The sequence below is a fragment of the Ochotona princeps genome, chromosome 24, assembly GCF_030435755.1.
Source record: "Ochotona princeps isolate mOchPri1 chromosome 24, mOchPri1.hap1, whole genome shotgun sequence".
Taxonomy (NCBI): Eukaryota; Metazoa; Chordata; class Mammalia; order Lagomorpha; family Ochotonidae; genus Ochotona; species Ochotona princeps.
The window spans coordinates 24,341,930-24,356,014 of NC_080855.1; the positions used below are offsets into that span (position 1 = coordinate 24,341,930).

The 14,085-nt window shown below is 54.4% G+C and overlaps 1 protein-coding gene across 1 annotated transcript; it reads right to left on the reverse strand.

The window, feature by feature from the left end:
• Positions 1–529: 529 nt before the first annotated feature.
• LOC101529196 (eukaryotic translation initiation factor 3 subunit C) lies at positions 530–13,806 on the reverse strand. Its single transcript, XM_004586849.3, has 20 exons — positions 13,668–13,806; positions 10,631–10,696; positions 10,349–10,538; positions 9,597–9,722; positions 9,393–9,447; positions 9,190–9,299; positions 8,757–8,884; positions 6,812–6,971; positions 6,577–6,680; positions 6,282–6,423; positions 5,992–6,117; positions 5,815–5,908; positions 4,876–5,066; positions 4,448–4,672; positions 2,832–3,195; positions 1,394–1,553; positions 1,235–1,300; positions 1,055–1,142; positions 801–963; positions 530–700 (listed from the first exon to the last, which is right to left on the reverse strand). Exons 1-20 carry the CDS (start codon positions 13,766–13,768, stop codon positions 618–620), a joined length of 2,742 nt encoding a protein of 913 aa, XP_004586906.2. The 5' UTR covers positions 13,769–13,806; the 3' UTR covers positions 530–617.
• Between the last annotated feature and the right edge of the window lie 279 nt (positions 13,807–14,085).

Genomic DNA, 14,085 nt, shown 5'->3' on the forward strand with positions numbered 1-14,085 from the left:
TGGCACCAGTCCTTTGCTCTCGCTCCCTGTTCTCAAGTGTCAGTCCTTCTCACAGGCAGTAAAGGACACTTCCTTTCAAACCGGTCACCAGTACTTTTGGAAAACACAGAAAGTGTGAATGACAGAAATTAACAGGAAGAAGTCACATGCTTAGATGCAGCGGTGGGTTTATCAGTGCACACCGTGACTGTGGCACCTGCCCCTCGTGGACAGCTATCAGTGAGCTCACAGTGGTTTATTGGCCATACCTCATACTGCTCTGGACTCTCCTCCCAGACATAAGTCACCTCCTTCCCAACCCTCCCATCCAGTCAGCCCTACTTCCCTGATGACAGCTTAGTCAACACGCTTACCACCTGCCCATCCCTGTTAAAAATCAGTGAATGTCACTACAGTTTTCTGTTAGTTATCAAGGAGTCAGGGATGTGAGTGCCTGAGCTTGGTGCCCACAACATGGGGGCAGCTCAGAAATAACAAGCAGCCAACGAATGAGGCCGACAGACCTCTGCAGAGACACACCCATCAGGACTGTCACTCTAAATAAACCTTTAATTGCTGTGGTTCGGATCAGGACTCAAGGCTGGGTGGTCCAGGCCACAGACAGGGAAGCGGAGCGCTCAGTAGGCGGTCTGGGACTGCTGTTGGCGGTAGCCACCCCGGCGCATATAGCCTTCGTTTTTGCGGTAGCCGTCCTTCTGGTCTGCAGGGGGATAAACGGCAAGGAAGCAGAGCACTGAGTGCCAAGGGAGAAGCGGGCGGGCCACTGGGATCTGGGGAGGGCAGAGGGATGGCCTGCTCACCTCGGAAGTAGCCGCCGTAGGTACCCTGTTTATGGTCGAACACCCGCTCGTTGTTCTCCACCAGGCTGCCCAGCTTCTCGGCCAGCTGCAGGGCCAGGTTCTGCTGGGCGGTGGGCTCGGTGCGGTGCATCACCACCGTCTGTGTCGGCTGGTCCAGCGAGGCCTGAGGGAACAAAGCAGAGGCAGGATATGGCTCAGCCTCCCCCAGCTCCCATCTCGCCTGGCCCCCTGCCTGGCCACCAGGCAGCCCTTACCATGAGCTCCTCGTTAATGATCATCTTGCTGATGATGGAGTGCACAGTGGGCAGGTCCAGCTCAAACATGTCTGACAGGGTCTCCATGCTGAGAAGAAGGTCGAGGGGAGGGTTGGTTGGCGCCCCTGCCTGGGGGCTGGGCCCCCTTCCCACCCCTTACTGTTGCAGGGCCCACCCTACCTGATGGAATCGTAGACACTGCTGTAGGTGAAGAGGTAGGTCCTCAGAGACTCTTCCTGGATCTTCCTGTGGGGTATGAGGGAGAGGGGGGTGGTCAGCGAGGGCGACCTGGCAGGCTGCCAGTCCACCTGCACTCCCCACCTGTCCCAACCCACTCACCTGACCAGCATGGTGCGGACTTTGTCAGCCTCAGGGAACAGGTCCCACACCTTCCCGTTCATCTTTTCGTTGATGATAAAACTGTGGCAGGTCTTCCAGTCGCCCATCTTCATGGCCTTGGAGGCAGCCACCACATGCTCCCGCATTGACTCGGGAGGACCTGACAGCAGGAACAAGGTGGGGTCTAGGTAGAGCCAGGGAGGAGGGCTCCTGCCCCAATGGACAGAGCTCCACGTGGCCCACAGGCCTGAAAGTTGACCACCTGACAGTGCTGGAACCAGGTAGCTTGGTATCTCAACCCATGCAGGTTTACACTACATGAGACCACAGGAGCTTCCGGGGGCTGGAGAACCCTTGGAATACACTACCCATAGCCTTAGCCTTCCTGGGATTCCCATCATGTTTCCCAACCCATCAAAGGAAATCACTTCACAATGCTGCCCTGTGAATCTGCTGTCAGCTTATTACCCTCCCAGTGGCTAACCTCCCAATAGGAAAAATCGCCTCAGTCTAAATGATCCCCGTGAAGTCGCAGGCTACAAACTAGCCCCCTGCTTGCCATTCAGTCAGGCCAGGAAGAGACACAGAGCACAGAGGCATTCACAAAGATGCAGAGCAAAGCTCTGAGACCATGGAGACGGATGGAGGGGGGCAAAGGGAGAGAAACAAAGCATGGCAGACCCTACCATGGGCGCAGCAGGTTGGAATGTGGGCACAGACCAGGCCCCAACAGAAAAGGAGGGAGAGGGTGGGGAGTGCTGCACAGCACACAGCTCTCTCAGCTCTTTAGAGATTGTCAAGGACCCAGCCTTTCTCTTCCAGCCGAACAGAGCAGTACTGCCGCGCAGCTGGGTTCCTGGCCCCAGGACACAGGGAACCGAGAAGGACGGGGACTGCAGGACAGGGCGGTCCACCCCCACAGCTCTGCCTGCAGCAGCAGCCTGGCCTAACTCTGCAGAAAGCAGGCCCATCAAAGGTGTGCAGGAGGTTAGACTTACAAAACAAACGTTTCTACATGGGTGACTTGGCTGCCACCAGGAAGTTGGCTCATCAGCTTAGAAACCAAGGACCCCAGAAGCACGCACTTCAAAGCCCCTCCCCTGCCCAACCAGCATTTTCCACAGGGACTGAGGAGCAAAAGTCAAGTTCTTAAGGGACAAAGACTCGCCCACAATTGTTGTGGCTGCAATATACACACAGTGTGCTGGAAGGGGAGAGAGAAGACAAATAGCTGTGTTCAACCTAGGTGAGTCTATTCCTGTGCCTTGGGAAATAAGGGTAGCAACGGCAACTATTGGGGTTACATCCAAGACAGACTAAACCACCTACTGCTTTTCAAACCTCGGCTCAGGACCAGCATAGGGGCCTGACTCCCTCCAAGGGGCTCACCTGGGGGGAGTGCTCCTCCCCTTAGCTGTGTGTGGGGTCTCCTACTCACCCAGCAGGGGCTGCCGCTCGCCCACACGCAGCTGGTGATGGAACTGCTTGCTGATCATGCGGCGGCGGGCATCGCTCTCATGGGCTGCCATGTAGGGGATCTCCAGCAGCATGGCGGACACCAGGTAGACACACTCGAGCAGCTCCAGGTTGATGTGCAGGTGGAAGGGTACCTGGCGGCGCCGCTCCACCTTCTCCTGCTCCTGGTTACGCTCCTGCAGGCTGCGCAGCAGGAGGCCCTGGCCCAGCAGCTCCTTGGCCCGGCCGCTCGACTGGATGTCCAGCAGGGCATTGTGGGCATCTTTGGTCAGGCCTTGGCGGAAGGCACAGATGCCCAGCTGCACCATGGTGCGGTTGTACAGGATCTGGGGGGTGACAGGGGTGTGTGCTCAGGAGACGGCCACAGCAAGCAGCTCACTGATTCAGTGAGCATGCCGCAAGGGCTTACTAGATGCAGACAGCTGAGAACAGCTCAATACACCCATCCGTCCCTGCCCTCCATGGAGCTCGTGGCCCTGCGCTGGGCTTTGGAGGATACAGGAACCACACCAGGCAGATGGATGCAGTGAAGGAGGAAAATACTGCAGGGAGATGGTGAAGTGGTGTTACAGAACTGTGGGAGGGAAGGGAATGTCCCAAAATGGACCTCAAGAAGAAGGGGCAGCAAGTCATATTCATATATATATATATATATATATATAATATATATGAATATATATATATAGAGGAGCATTCTAGCAAAAATAGACACAACAGTCCTGTGCAGAACTGTCAGGTGTGTTCTAGTTGAGGCAGAACACAGGCAAATCATGGGGAAGTGCACACCGGGCTGAGATCCTGACGGGAAAGCCAGGTCCCAAGACAACAGGCCATCCAGCCAGAGTGGACTTCACAGGGCGACTGCGCTGCTGGACTCAGACCAGCAGAGAGGTGGACGGGACAGAAAGTGAGAGAGGCAAGAGATGGTGGCAGAGTGGCGGGCAGGAGTGGGGGCGCCAAGCGGTTAGACAGGAACGGCGGGGGGTGGGGGGGGCAGAGAGCTCTGCGCTGTGGATCCAATTTGATGTGAGGAAGGACACCAAGACGCAAGGAAGCCCCCAAGGTCCTGGGCTGTCACTAATGACACCAGAAGACTGTTAGTAGGGATCTGGGGTGGGCGAGGGGAAGGCTAACTATTCATCAACCATAACAAAACCACAGAATCCAGCAACATGTTGCTGTCATGGTCAAGCCCGCTACCCTGGAAGTGAAAACAAGGACAGCACCCAGAGAACAAGCCAGGGTGCTGCTTACAGTCCATCAGCCTGCAGTGCTGCGCACCTGACACTTCCTGTGCTAACCACACATGCCCAGGGGCCACACCTTCATTCACAACCTTGTGTCGGAAAAGCTCCTCCCACATCTGCCACACACAGAATGAGGGGCTCCACTGCCATGTCCTACACGTCACATTGCGTTTGGGTCCCTGTCTTTCCAATCACCTCAATTGGGAACCAGTCCCATGTAGGCCTAATTGTGGAGGAGGACTAACGCTGTGGGGATGGTGAGATGGGTGCCGCCACGTGGACAAGGAATGCTGGCCTGGGCAAAAGACCAAGCTGGGGCCGCTTAGTTTACCTGCACCGGCGGGTCTGCATGCTGAATGTTGTCTTGCAGGTGGCTCATGAGCATGAGGTCGCGGGCCTGGTACCAGCGTGAGTGCAGCGCATGGTGGTAGATGTGGCAGAGGATGGCGCAGGTGCGGATGCGGTCAGTGCGGTCCTTGGCATAGATGTACTTGCACAGCCTCTCCATCAGCACAGCCGAGTCCTCACCCTCATTTTCAGCCTGGTCCTGCTCAGACTGCAGGGGAAAGGGAGGTTGCAGAGGGCGCTCTGCTTTTTGCTTCCTCAGCCTCAGCTGATCACATATGAGACTGGGTCCAACCCCCATCTGTCCCCTTGGGTTCCCTCCCTGCTCCTGAGGACAGTTCGGTGACAGGCTCTGGACAGATACGGAGGATGCGCTGACAAGCCCCACCCAGGAAACTGCCAACCGCCACTGACCTTTGAGGAGCCCTCGGGAGGCGTGAGCTGCCGCTGGTGGGCCTTATAATCAAACTTGTAGTAGGTGTGCAGGACACGCCGCAGGTAGATGCGGCAGATCTCCTCGGTGGTGCCCTTCTCCTCCAGGTAGCGCTGCACACGCTCAATGATGGCACACACCTGCGCCTCATCCTTCAGGTGCTCCACATACTCTGGCGGGGGAAAGCACTCGCTCAGGGCAGCCTCCCCCAACACCTGTCCCCCACCAAGGCCATGGCCCCATTTCTTGTCTGCACCAGTTTCAGAGGGCCACTGACTATAGCTTGGGAGCCCCAGCCTCTCCCAAGGCCTACACTGCTGCCAACTCACAGCTCAGGGGAAATCCTAGCCGCTACCCCACAGCCCACAACGGCTGCTCCCTTGGCCACCCCACGGCTGATCCGTGCTGCGTTCCCTGTGCGTTGCTCTGCTGCCACCCCCTTGGAGGAGCTCCTCATGTATGTTGCCTGCAGATGCTGTCCTTACTCAATCTCGTGCAGAACCGGCCTTCCAGCCACTGCCTCTACAGAGCCTGCCCCTGCTGTCTCCCACGCTTCCCTCCGTGTCAGCTGCTTTGCGGTCTCGCTGTCACCACCTGCTGAACGGCCCCTCCCCCAGAGCCAAAAACGAGCTGCATAGCCCTGGAGATCCCTGACCACCTCGTCTGTCCCTCACAGCACCCTGACTTGGTGGGCACGTTCCCACTTCTCACCGCGTGAATCATCCCTTGTGTTCCCATTCCAAAGCCTCCGATCCAAGCCGCACCAGCACGCCTCACCCTAAGGTTCTCATGGCACAGGCCTGGCACCACCCCCTAATAGCACTCCCCTCCAGTGCTGCCTGGCAGGTGATTTAGCATAACCCTAACTTAGTAATCACTCCTGCTGCTTTTCCACACCTGAACGCCCACACTCAGCTCACCTTGGGAGTGAGGGTCGGTATTTTGCATTATTTTGGTAAATTCTTCATCCATCCGTTCCACCAGGGTGAGGATGCAGCCACGGACACGCAGTGGCTGAGGAAAAACACAGGGAGGATGGGTCCCTGGCTCAGTCCCGCACCCCACCTGCTCCCACAGCAGGCAATGCAGCCCTTTACCTGGTCAACATTCTGCAGGTTCTCACTCTCTTCCAGAATGTTCTCTCCCACAAAGATGTTGGGGTTGGCAAACAGGATGTCCATCAGCTCGTTGATGCAGTCCAGGCACTTCTGCCACATCTCCGGCTGTCAGAGAGCCGCAGGCCAAGGCGGAGGCATGAGGGCAGGAGCAGCAGACGCTGCGCAAGCCCGACTCGCCGAGACCCAGGGGGCCTTCACCTGTTTCCGCAGTCCCTGGGTTGTGACACCCCTTCCCAGTACCCACCAGCTCAGCCCTGAGACCCCCTCACCTTCATGTATGTGGCCAGGTTGGGGTTGTAGTCATAAAGGGAGGCAATGATGTTGAACTTGATCTTGACAATGACGCCCTCCCCCAGGTTGTTTTCAGAAGCGATCTGAACCAGCAGTTGGAGCAGCTCAATCTGGGCCGCCCTGGGAAAACACGGGATGGGGGGAGGCTTTGGAGACCACTGAGAGCACATGGCAGTGTGCCCCGGGTACACTGTTCCTCCCCACCTCCAGCCTGCGTGGTGGGCAGAAGGGGCCCTCCCCTGTCCCGCCACGGCCCAGGCCCCCGAGTCTCACCGATCTGTGCCCTTCTTGCCTCTTGCCTGCAGGATCTCATTCAGCTTCTTGATGACGACGGCGTGCGTGATCTCGGTGCCCTTGGCGAACATCTTGGGCTTCTCCTGAGGCACCACACAGCCATGAGGTGCCCAGCAGCGGGATGCCCCTCCTGCCACTTCCCACCCCAACCAGGAGGGCAGCCGTATGCTTGGCCCAGCTGTTCCTCAGCCGATGGGAACGCTGCCACACTGACCTTCACAAGGGGCACGCCGCCACGGACCCTCTCCCACTCCCCGCCTTCATTGTCCTCTTCCTCCTCATCCAGGCGCTTTGATTTCCTGTCATGCTTCTTTTTGGCTTTGTCCTCCCGTTTCTTCTCGGCGGCCTTCTTGTCCTCCTCTGTGGTGGGAGCCCTGCCAGAAGACACGGGGGGATGTGAACAACCACCCTCTTCTCACCTGAACCTTCTGGCTTCCCCCACCAGGCCTTGGTCCCAGTTGTCTACAACGATGACCTACAGCATCTACCACAGCCCTAAACCAAGGCCTTGACTGCATCACTCTCATTAAGATGCTCTCATGTACAGGAACAGCCTGACAGGGTCAGCTGAGGGAAGGGTGCTGCCAGGCCATGGTCAGCAGGGACACAGCCAGGCGTGCTGCTCCAGAGCTAGCCACACAGGACCCACAGAGTCTTAGCAGTCGTCTCTGGTGCCACTCACTCTATCCAAACTGACCCCTTTACCCAGGAAGCAACACCTCGTTTATTTGATAGGAGTGCAAAAGGAGCCTGCTGTTCCAACTCTGATTCCCCTTTCCTCCTCCTTATGACCAGTGACTGATCCAAGTTCCAAATTCAGAGAGTACATGTTCAATATCACAAAATGCTGTCACCAGAGAAAAAGACCATGTGCTGTTTCACAATCTCAAGATTTTGAAAAGGTTAAGACGGTCCAAACAAGCCCAAATGCATTAGTTACTACAATCAATGTATAAATGATCCAACTTGCCAGGCAAAAGGCAAAGATCAAATTCTGGAGAAATGGTAATGGCTGCGCAACATACACTTAATGCCATTGGATCATACTCCCAGAAAATGGTTACAATAGTAAATTTAGGGGGAACAGAGCCATGAGACTTAAATAATACAAAACTTAATTGTGTTTTATTAAACAAATGAAAAGCTGCAAAGTAAAAGGCAGGACAGGTGCACCTGGACTTTCCAAGGATGTTTTTTTCTGGGCAGAGGCCGCCTCCTTTGATCCCTGCTGTCGAGTGCTTACACCAGGAAGAAGCATCAGAATTTTTTCAAATGTTTTTTTATGCGTCTTCTGAGAAGACCATGTCTGTTCCCTTTATTCTGCTGAGATGGTCTACTATTCTATCAGTTGATTTTTGTATGTTAAACCAACTTTACATTACTAGGATAAATTCCACTTGATAGTGACACATAATCCCCTCAAAAGATGTAATTAATTTATGTGAGAGGCAGAGAGACAGTTCTTTTATCTGCTGGCCTACTCTCCTAATACTCCCAACGGCTGGGGTCAGGTCAGACTGATGGCAGAAGCTCAGTCTGGGTCTCCCCAATGGCAGGGACGCAACTACATGAATCATGTCTCCCCAGGGTGTGCATTAACAAAAAAGGTGGGATCCGCAGCACAGCAGGACTGGAATCTGACATGGGATGAGGCTTCCAAATGGCCGGGAGCAGAACCCATAACCAGAGCCTCCCATCCAGGGTCTCCTTCCTGCCATCTATCTCCTGCATCCTGGCAAACTCTCATCCATCCCCATGGATGACGTCAATCGTGGCGGGCTGACCACATGTCAACCCTGGACTCAGTCAACTCCCTGCCTCCTCCCTGCCCTCTGTCAGTTCTCAAGGAAGACAAGGGACCTGGACTACCCACCACCATTTTATAGATGAGTGAACTGAAGTAGCCTGTCCAGAAAGATGGCACCCCATCCGCAAGCGGTAAACCCTGCTATGGTAGTTGGCCTTTGCAGCCTTCAAATGCCACCTTTGGGACACATGAGTGCTGCGACATTAGTCTACTAATTAAATCCTTGACTGTCTCAGATCTACTGTAAATGGCAGGGGTGGCCTCTGCCACATCAAGGAGCTCTCTGGAAGAAAGCAGCCACTTTCCAGATGACTGCAGGCTCTCTGCCCTCCCAGCCCAGTTCCACTCTTACTTCTTGAGGAATCTGGAGGCCAGCGCAGTCTGTTTCCCTTCCTCTTCTTCTGAGTCGGAATCGGATGACGTGGATCCTGTGTCCCACTCCTCATCATCTTCTGAGTCTTCTGAATCTGAATCCTCATCCTCAGAGGGAAAATAAAGGGTCAGTAGGAAAGAGACAGGGAGAGCGGTAGGACAAGGCATCCAGACAGGGTTACCAAGGGCGACACTGGACCAAGACCCACAGTCAAGCTGACTGAACCCAGCTCCCTAGGGGAACAGTGGACCCCACTTCTCCTCCACACTCCACCTCGTGCAGGGCTCAGGTGGGGTGGGGGGAAGGCTGTCTGCCAGTCAGCACCCGTGGAATCCTACCCTTCCCAACCCTCGGTTCTTTGGTCTTTCCTTCTTCCCCAGGGTCTCCAGCCTCATCTAACCTGGGTTCCTACCTCCATCTTTTTGAGAAACTTGCGACTCTCTCCAGAAGGAACTTCTGATTTCTTCTTCAAGAAACCTGCAGCGCTGACTCCATCCTCATCCTCATCCTCATCCTCAGAGCCTGAGGAGAAAGTGAGGAGAAGGAAGTTGAGGAGCCGCACTACGGATCTCGGATGCTGGCCCTCCTCCACCTGCCACACAGCTCTCCTCTTACCTTCCGAATCCTCCTCATTCTTCTCAGCGTCTTCATCTGCAGACTGCTCAGGGTTCTAGACACAGGGGAAAGAGGGGCATTAAGCACACCTGGCCACCACCGCCCTCCCTCTGCGCTGCTCAGGGTCATGTCACACTGCCTTCAGCAGCTAGGCCACCCATCGGCAAGAGCCCGAGTCACCAAGTCAGCTACAAGCACCCCCACCTGCTTGTAGTTGGTGATGTGGGACTCAAAGTCTCGGTTGTACTTCCGGATCTTCTGGCGCAGGGTGCTCAGGGCTTTGGCATTGTTCTTATTCATTTTCTTCTTCCCTTCCTTGTCTTCCCAAAGCTGAAAGGGAGACAGTGAGCTGAGACTAAGCAGTGCCGTCTCAATTCCAGATTCCATCCCTTTTTGTGAGTCTTGCTATCCATATACCATTTCTAGTACTTTCTAAGAACATCCAGTAAACTCTTTTGAAAATTTAGCTTTATGGGACTGGTACCATGGCAGAGTGGATTAACCCACTATCTGCAACACCCGGATCCCATATGGGTGCCAGTTCAAGTCCAGGTTGCTCCAGTTCTGATCCAGCTCCCTGCTAATGCATCTGGGAAACCAGCAGAACATGGCCCAAGTGTTTGGGCCCTTGCATTCATGTGGGAGACCCAGAAAAAGCTCCTGGCTCCTGCAGTCATTTAGACAGTGACCAGCAAATCAAAGGTATCTCTCTCTCTGTAACTCTGCCTTTCAAATAAATAAAATAAATCCTTAAAAAAAAAAACTGTCTTAAAAATATGCTTTATCTATTACCACTACAAATACAAAGCCCTGAAGAGGCAGTCACAAACGTGAAGTCCTTGGTCAAAGAAGTTTACTCCCTTGCTTCATCTCCTGGTGTTTAGGGAAGCCCTATTCAAGCAGGTACAAGCCCAGGAGCGGTGAGGATCCTGGCCAGGCCCCACGTGACATCCCACCTCGTTCAGATAGTCCCCCAGGTCGGCCAGGATGCGGATATAGAAGCGGGGAACGCCTTCCTTGTCCACGATGCTCTTGGCCTTCCCATACGCCTTTCCCAGGAGCTCAAACTCTTCCAGGCATTTGGTAACATCCCGGATCTTCATGGCATTACGGATGGTGCGGATGAGGTTGGTCAGCTCCTCAAACCTGGGTGGCAAGGAGAACAATGCATGGGACGCCTGCCCCTTGGGCAACCCTGACCACTGCCCCTCAGGATATCCAGAACCCCATGATGCTACCTCTTGTCCTTGGCGCTGCGGACAACTCGCTTGGTGTCCTCTTCATCCTCGCTGAGCAACAATGGCCTGTTTGGAAGGGAGAGACTGTGAACTTGCTGTTCTAGCTCCTGTCTAAATGGAATGACTCGGGCCGGCCACGTGACCATGGTTCCTCTCACGTTGTCCCAGCCTCGTCACAGAGCTCTCAGCCTTCTATAGCTACTTCAGGTACGCTTCTTTGTCAAGCGTCAAAGCACGAAGACAGAACCGATCTTCTCAGAGGCAGACAATTGCATGGGCTCATTTACTGTCCAAGACAACTACAGAGGCCCAGGTCACTATGGAACACTGAAGAGGGGCACTTGAGCCACGTGAACAGAAGAGGCTTCACAGACACAGCGTCCGATCCAAGTGCTATAAGAGACCCACAGCCCTCGCTCTTGAACAAGCCGTGACAGAGCCAGACCCTGCAGCTGGCAACACTTACCGCTGGTTTATTAACTATTCTGATTATTTTCCATTTTACAGCAAGCACTACTGGTGTTCACTTGGGACAGCAATCTGAGGCCAAATTCACATCGTTATTTGTGAGGGGATTTCAACTGTCTAAACCTCTATTGCAAATGCTGGCATCCCATAAGGGTGCTGGTTTGTGTCCCAGTTGCTACACTTCCCATCCAGCTCCTTGCTTGTGGCCTGGAAAAGTAGTTGAGAAGCCCAAGGCCTTGGGACTCTGCACCAGGTGGGAGACCTGGAAAAAGCTCCTGGTTTTAGACTGGCTTAGCTCTAGCTATTGCAGCCATTGCAGGAGTGAGCCAGCACATGGAACGTCTTTCTCCCTTTCTCTCTGTAAATCTGGTCAGCCTTGCCAATAAAAATAATTACTTCTTAAGAATGAGGATGGAAGTGAAAATATTTCTCAACCCGTGCTCCACCAAGGTGAAGCTTCTGTGGGTAGTGAGGACAGTGGTCAATCAGCCATCCCCAGAGAACCAAGGGGCCCAAAGATTGACTCAGGACAACGCAGGGCTTCTTATGGTACTGACTGAAGCATATGGGGTGCTTTTAACCACTTAAAATCAGGAAAAAGAAGGTACCCCACTTGGGCCTATAAGGTGGCGTCACACCCAACTATCCCTGCTGCATGAGAAGGTCACAGGGTGAGACGCTGGGGTAGCTTTCCTGAGCAGGCACTGTTAAGGCTTGGCTTTCTTGTTTGTTTGCCTTATTTTTTTTTTTTTTAAAGATTTATTTTATTTTTATTACAAAGTCAGATATACTGAGAGGAGGAGAGATAGAGAGGAAGTGGAGCTGCAGGGATTAGAACCAGCGGCCATATGGGATCAAGGCGAGGGCCTTAGCCACTAGGCCACGCTGCCGAGCCCAGTTTGCCTTATTTTTATATGAAAGGCAGAGTTACAGAGAAAAGGGAAGAAGGGAGGGAGAGAATGTTCTGTGAGCTGGTTTATTCCCGTAGTGACCATCACACAGCGAGAACTGGACAGATTGAGTCTGAAGCTGCTCCTGGATCTCCCCAGGAGTTCCTGGTCACAGCAGCTGCTTGGGAAGTGAACCAGCAGGTGGAAAAACTTACTCTTTCTGTCACTCTGCCTTTCAAATAAATAAATCAAAAAATGAAATAAAAAAAAACCTTTCCCCTGAAAGCTCTGCTCTCTTGCCGTAGCCTCATCTGGTGTCAGCTTGACACCCACCAAGCAGATAACCTTCACCTAACTTCTCAGATTTGTGTAAGCTGCGGCCAGCATGGTGTGTTAAGTGGTTGCCTATCTTGTGAGAATCGCACATGGGCACCAGTTCAAGTTCTGGCTGCTGCATTTCTGATTCAGCTCCCTGCAAATGCACACAGGGAAAGGAGCCCCAAGTCCCTGGATCCCTGAACCCGTGTGGGGGACCTGGGTGAAGCTCCTGGCTTCAGTCTGGCCCAATCCTGGGGAGCGAGTCAGTGGATGGAACACAGATCATTTGTGTCAACAGAAGCAACCAAGTCATCTGCCATTTCTGCTGGTCATCTTTGGTCCTCCTCATCCAAGGCACAATGGGATAGCTCGTTCCCACTGGCTGCCAACTTCAACATCCTTTCCTGTCTTCTAGAAACAAGTTCCCAATTTGTGCTGCCATCTTGGGCCACTGTCAACATAGTCTCATCCTTCCACCTGAGCCTCCACGGAAGCCTGACTTTGTTCCAGACTCCACGTCAGCAGAATTCCCAATGCTGGTGGGGCAAGCTAGACCCTGTGCAAGTGTGCCATACCAAGTCAGCAGGAGTTTAGCTCATATTAACTTGTGTAAGATCCCAGCCCTCCCACCCCCGGGGGGAATTCAGATAGCCCTGATTTTCAAGAGTGGCGCCAGAATATGCTTAAAAAAAAAAAGAAAGGAAATGAAAGGAGCAAGGAAGAGAACCAATTATGAGAACCAACACAACATCGTTTTAAAGAATTAACAGGCTCGGGCCTGGCGTGATAGTAGTTAAAGTCCTCGCCTTGCACGCCCGAGACCCCATATGGGTGCCGATTCTAATCCCGGCTGCTCCACTTCCCATCCAGCTCCCCGCTTGTGGCCTGGGAAAGCAGTTTAGGATGGCCCAAAGCTTTGGTATCCTGCACCCCGTGGAAGACCTGAAACAGCTCCTGGCTCCTGGCTTCGGATAGGCTCAGCTCCAACCACTGAGGCCGTTTGGGGAGTGAATCATCGGACGGAAGATGTTCCTCTCTGTCTCTCCTCCTCTCTGCATGTCTGACTCCCTCTCCCACCCCCCAAAAAAGAATAAACGGGCTCTAGAAGGGGCAGGTGGGGGCAAACTGCAGGAGCGTGGCAGATGTTCAGATGACGGCACCCGGGGTTTCCAGCTACCCCAGCACCACAAGGACCACCGCGAGCAGGTGGCTGCGAGGCCGCGGAGCCTCCCAGGCCCGAGAGGAGCTCCGACGCGCGGCCGCGGGACACAGGGGTCAGGGAAGCGGACAGCGGACCCAGAGCAAACCGCCGCGGGCAGCACCCTCCCGCCCAGGCTGCGCCCCCACACGCCGCAACTCACTGTTTGCCATAGTTGCCCCCGACGGGTTTGGTGACGAGCTCCTCTCCGGAGAGCGACGACTCGGACTCACTGTCCGAACCGGTGGTGAAAAACCGCGACATGGCGAAGGCACGGAGGGGCTATGGCCGCGCGGCCGGACCTGCGGCAGAGCCAGAGCGTCACGGGTCACAACGAAGAGAAGACCGCCGCTTCCCCACGCCCCGATCCCTCCCTGGTTCCGTCCTTACCCGATCCCTGGAAGCACGAGGCCCGAGAAATCCGAACCAGATGCGCTCCACACCGCGACGCGGAAACAGCAGAAATGCCGAGCGAGGGCAGAAAGGCGGAGCCTTGCGTCACTTCCGGGATGCTCTGACGAACTACACTGAGCGACTACAAGTCCCGGTCGCCTTCGCGGCACGCAGTGGGCGAACACCAT

What these genes read in the sequence shown, in the direction of transcription:
- LOC101529196 (XM_004586849.3), bottom strand. Translation starts at nt 13,768, where the DNA reads ATGTCGCGGTTTTTCACCACCGGTTCGGACAGTGAGTCCGAGTCGTCG. An exon ending in GGGGGCAACTATGGCAAACA is followed by an intron (nt 10,697 to 13,667) that starts GTGAGTTGCGGC and finishes CCTTCCAAACAG; the next exon opens with GCCATTGTTGCTCAGCGAGG. An exon ending in GCGGCGTGCCCCTTGTGAAG is followed by an intron (nt 6,681 to 6,811) that starts GTCAGTGTGGCA and finishes GTGGTGCCTCAG; the next exon opens with GAGAAGCCCAAGATGTTCGC.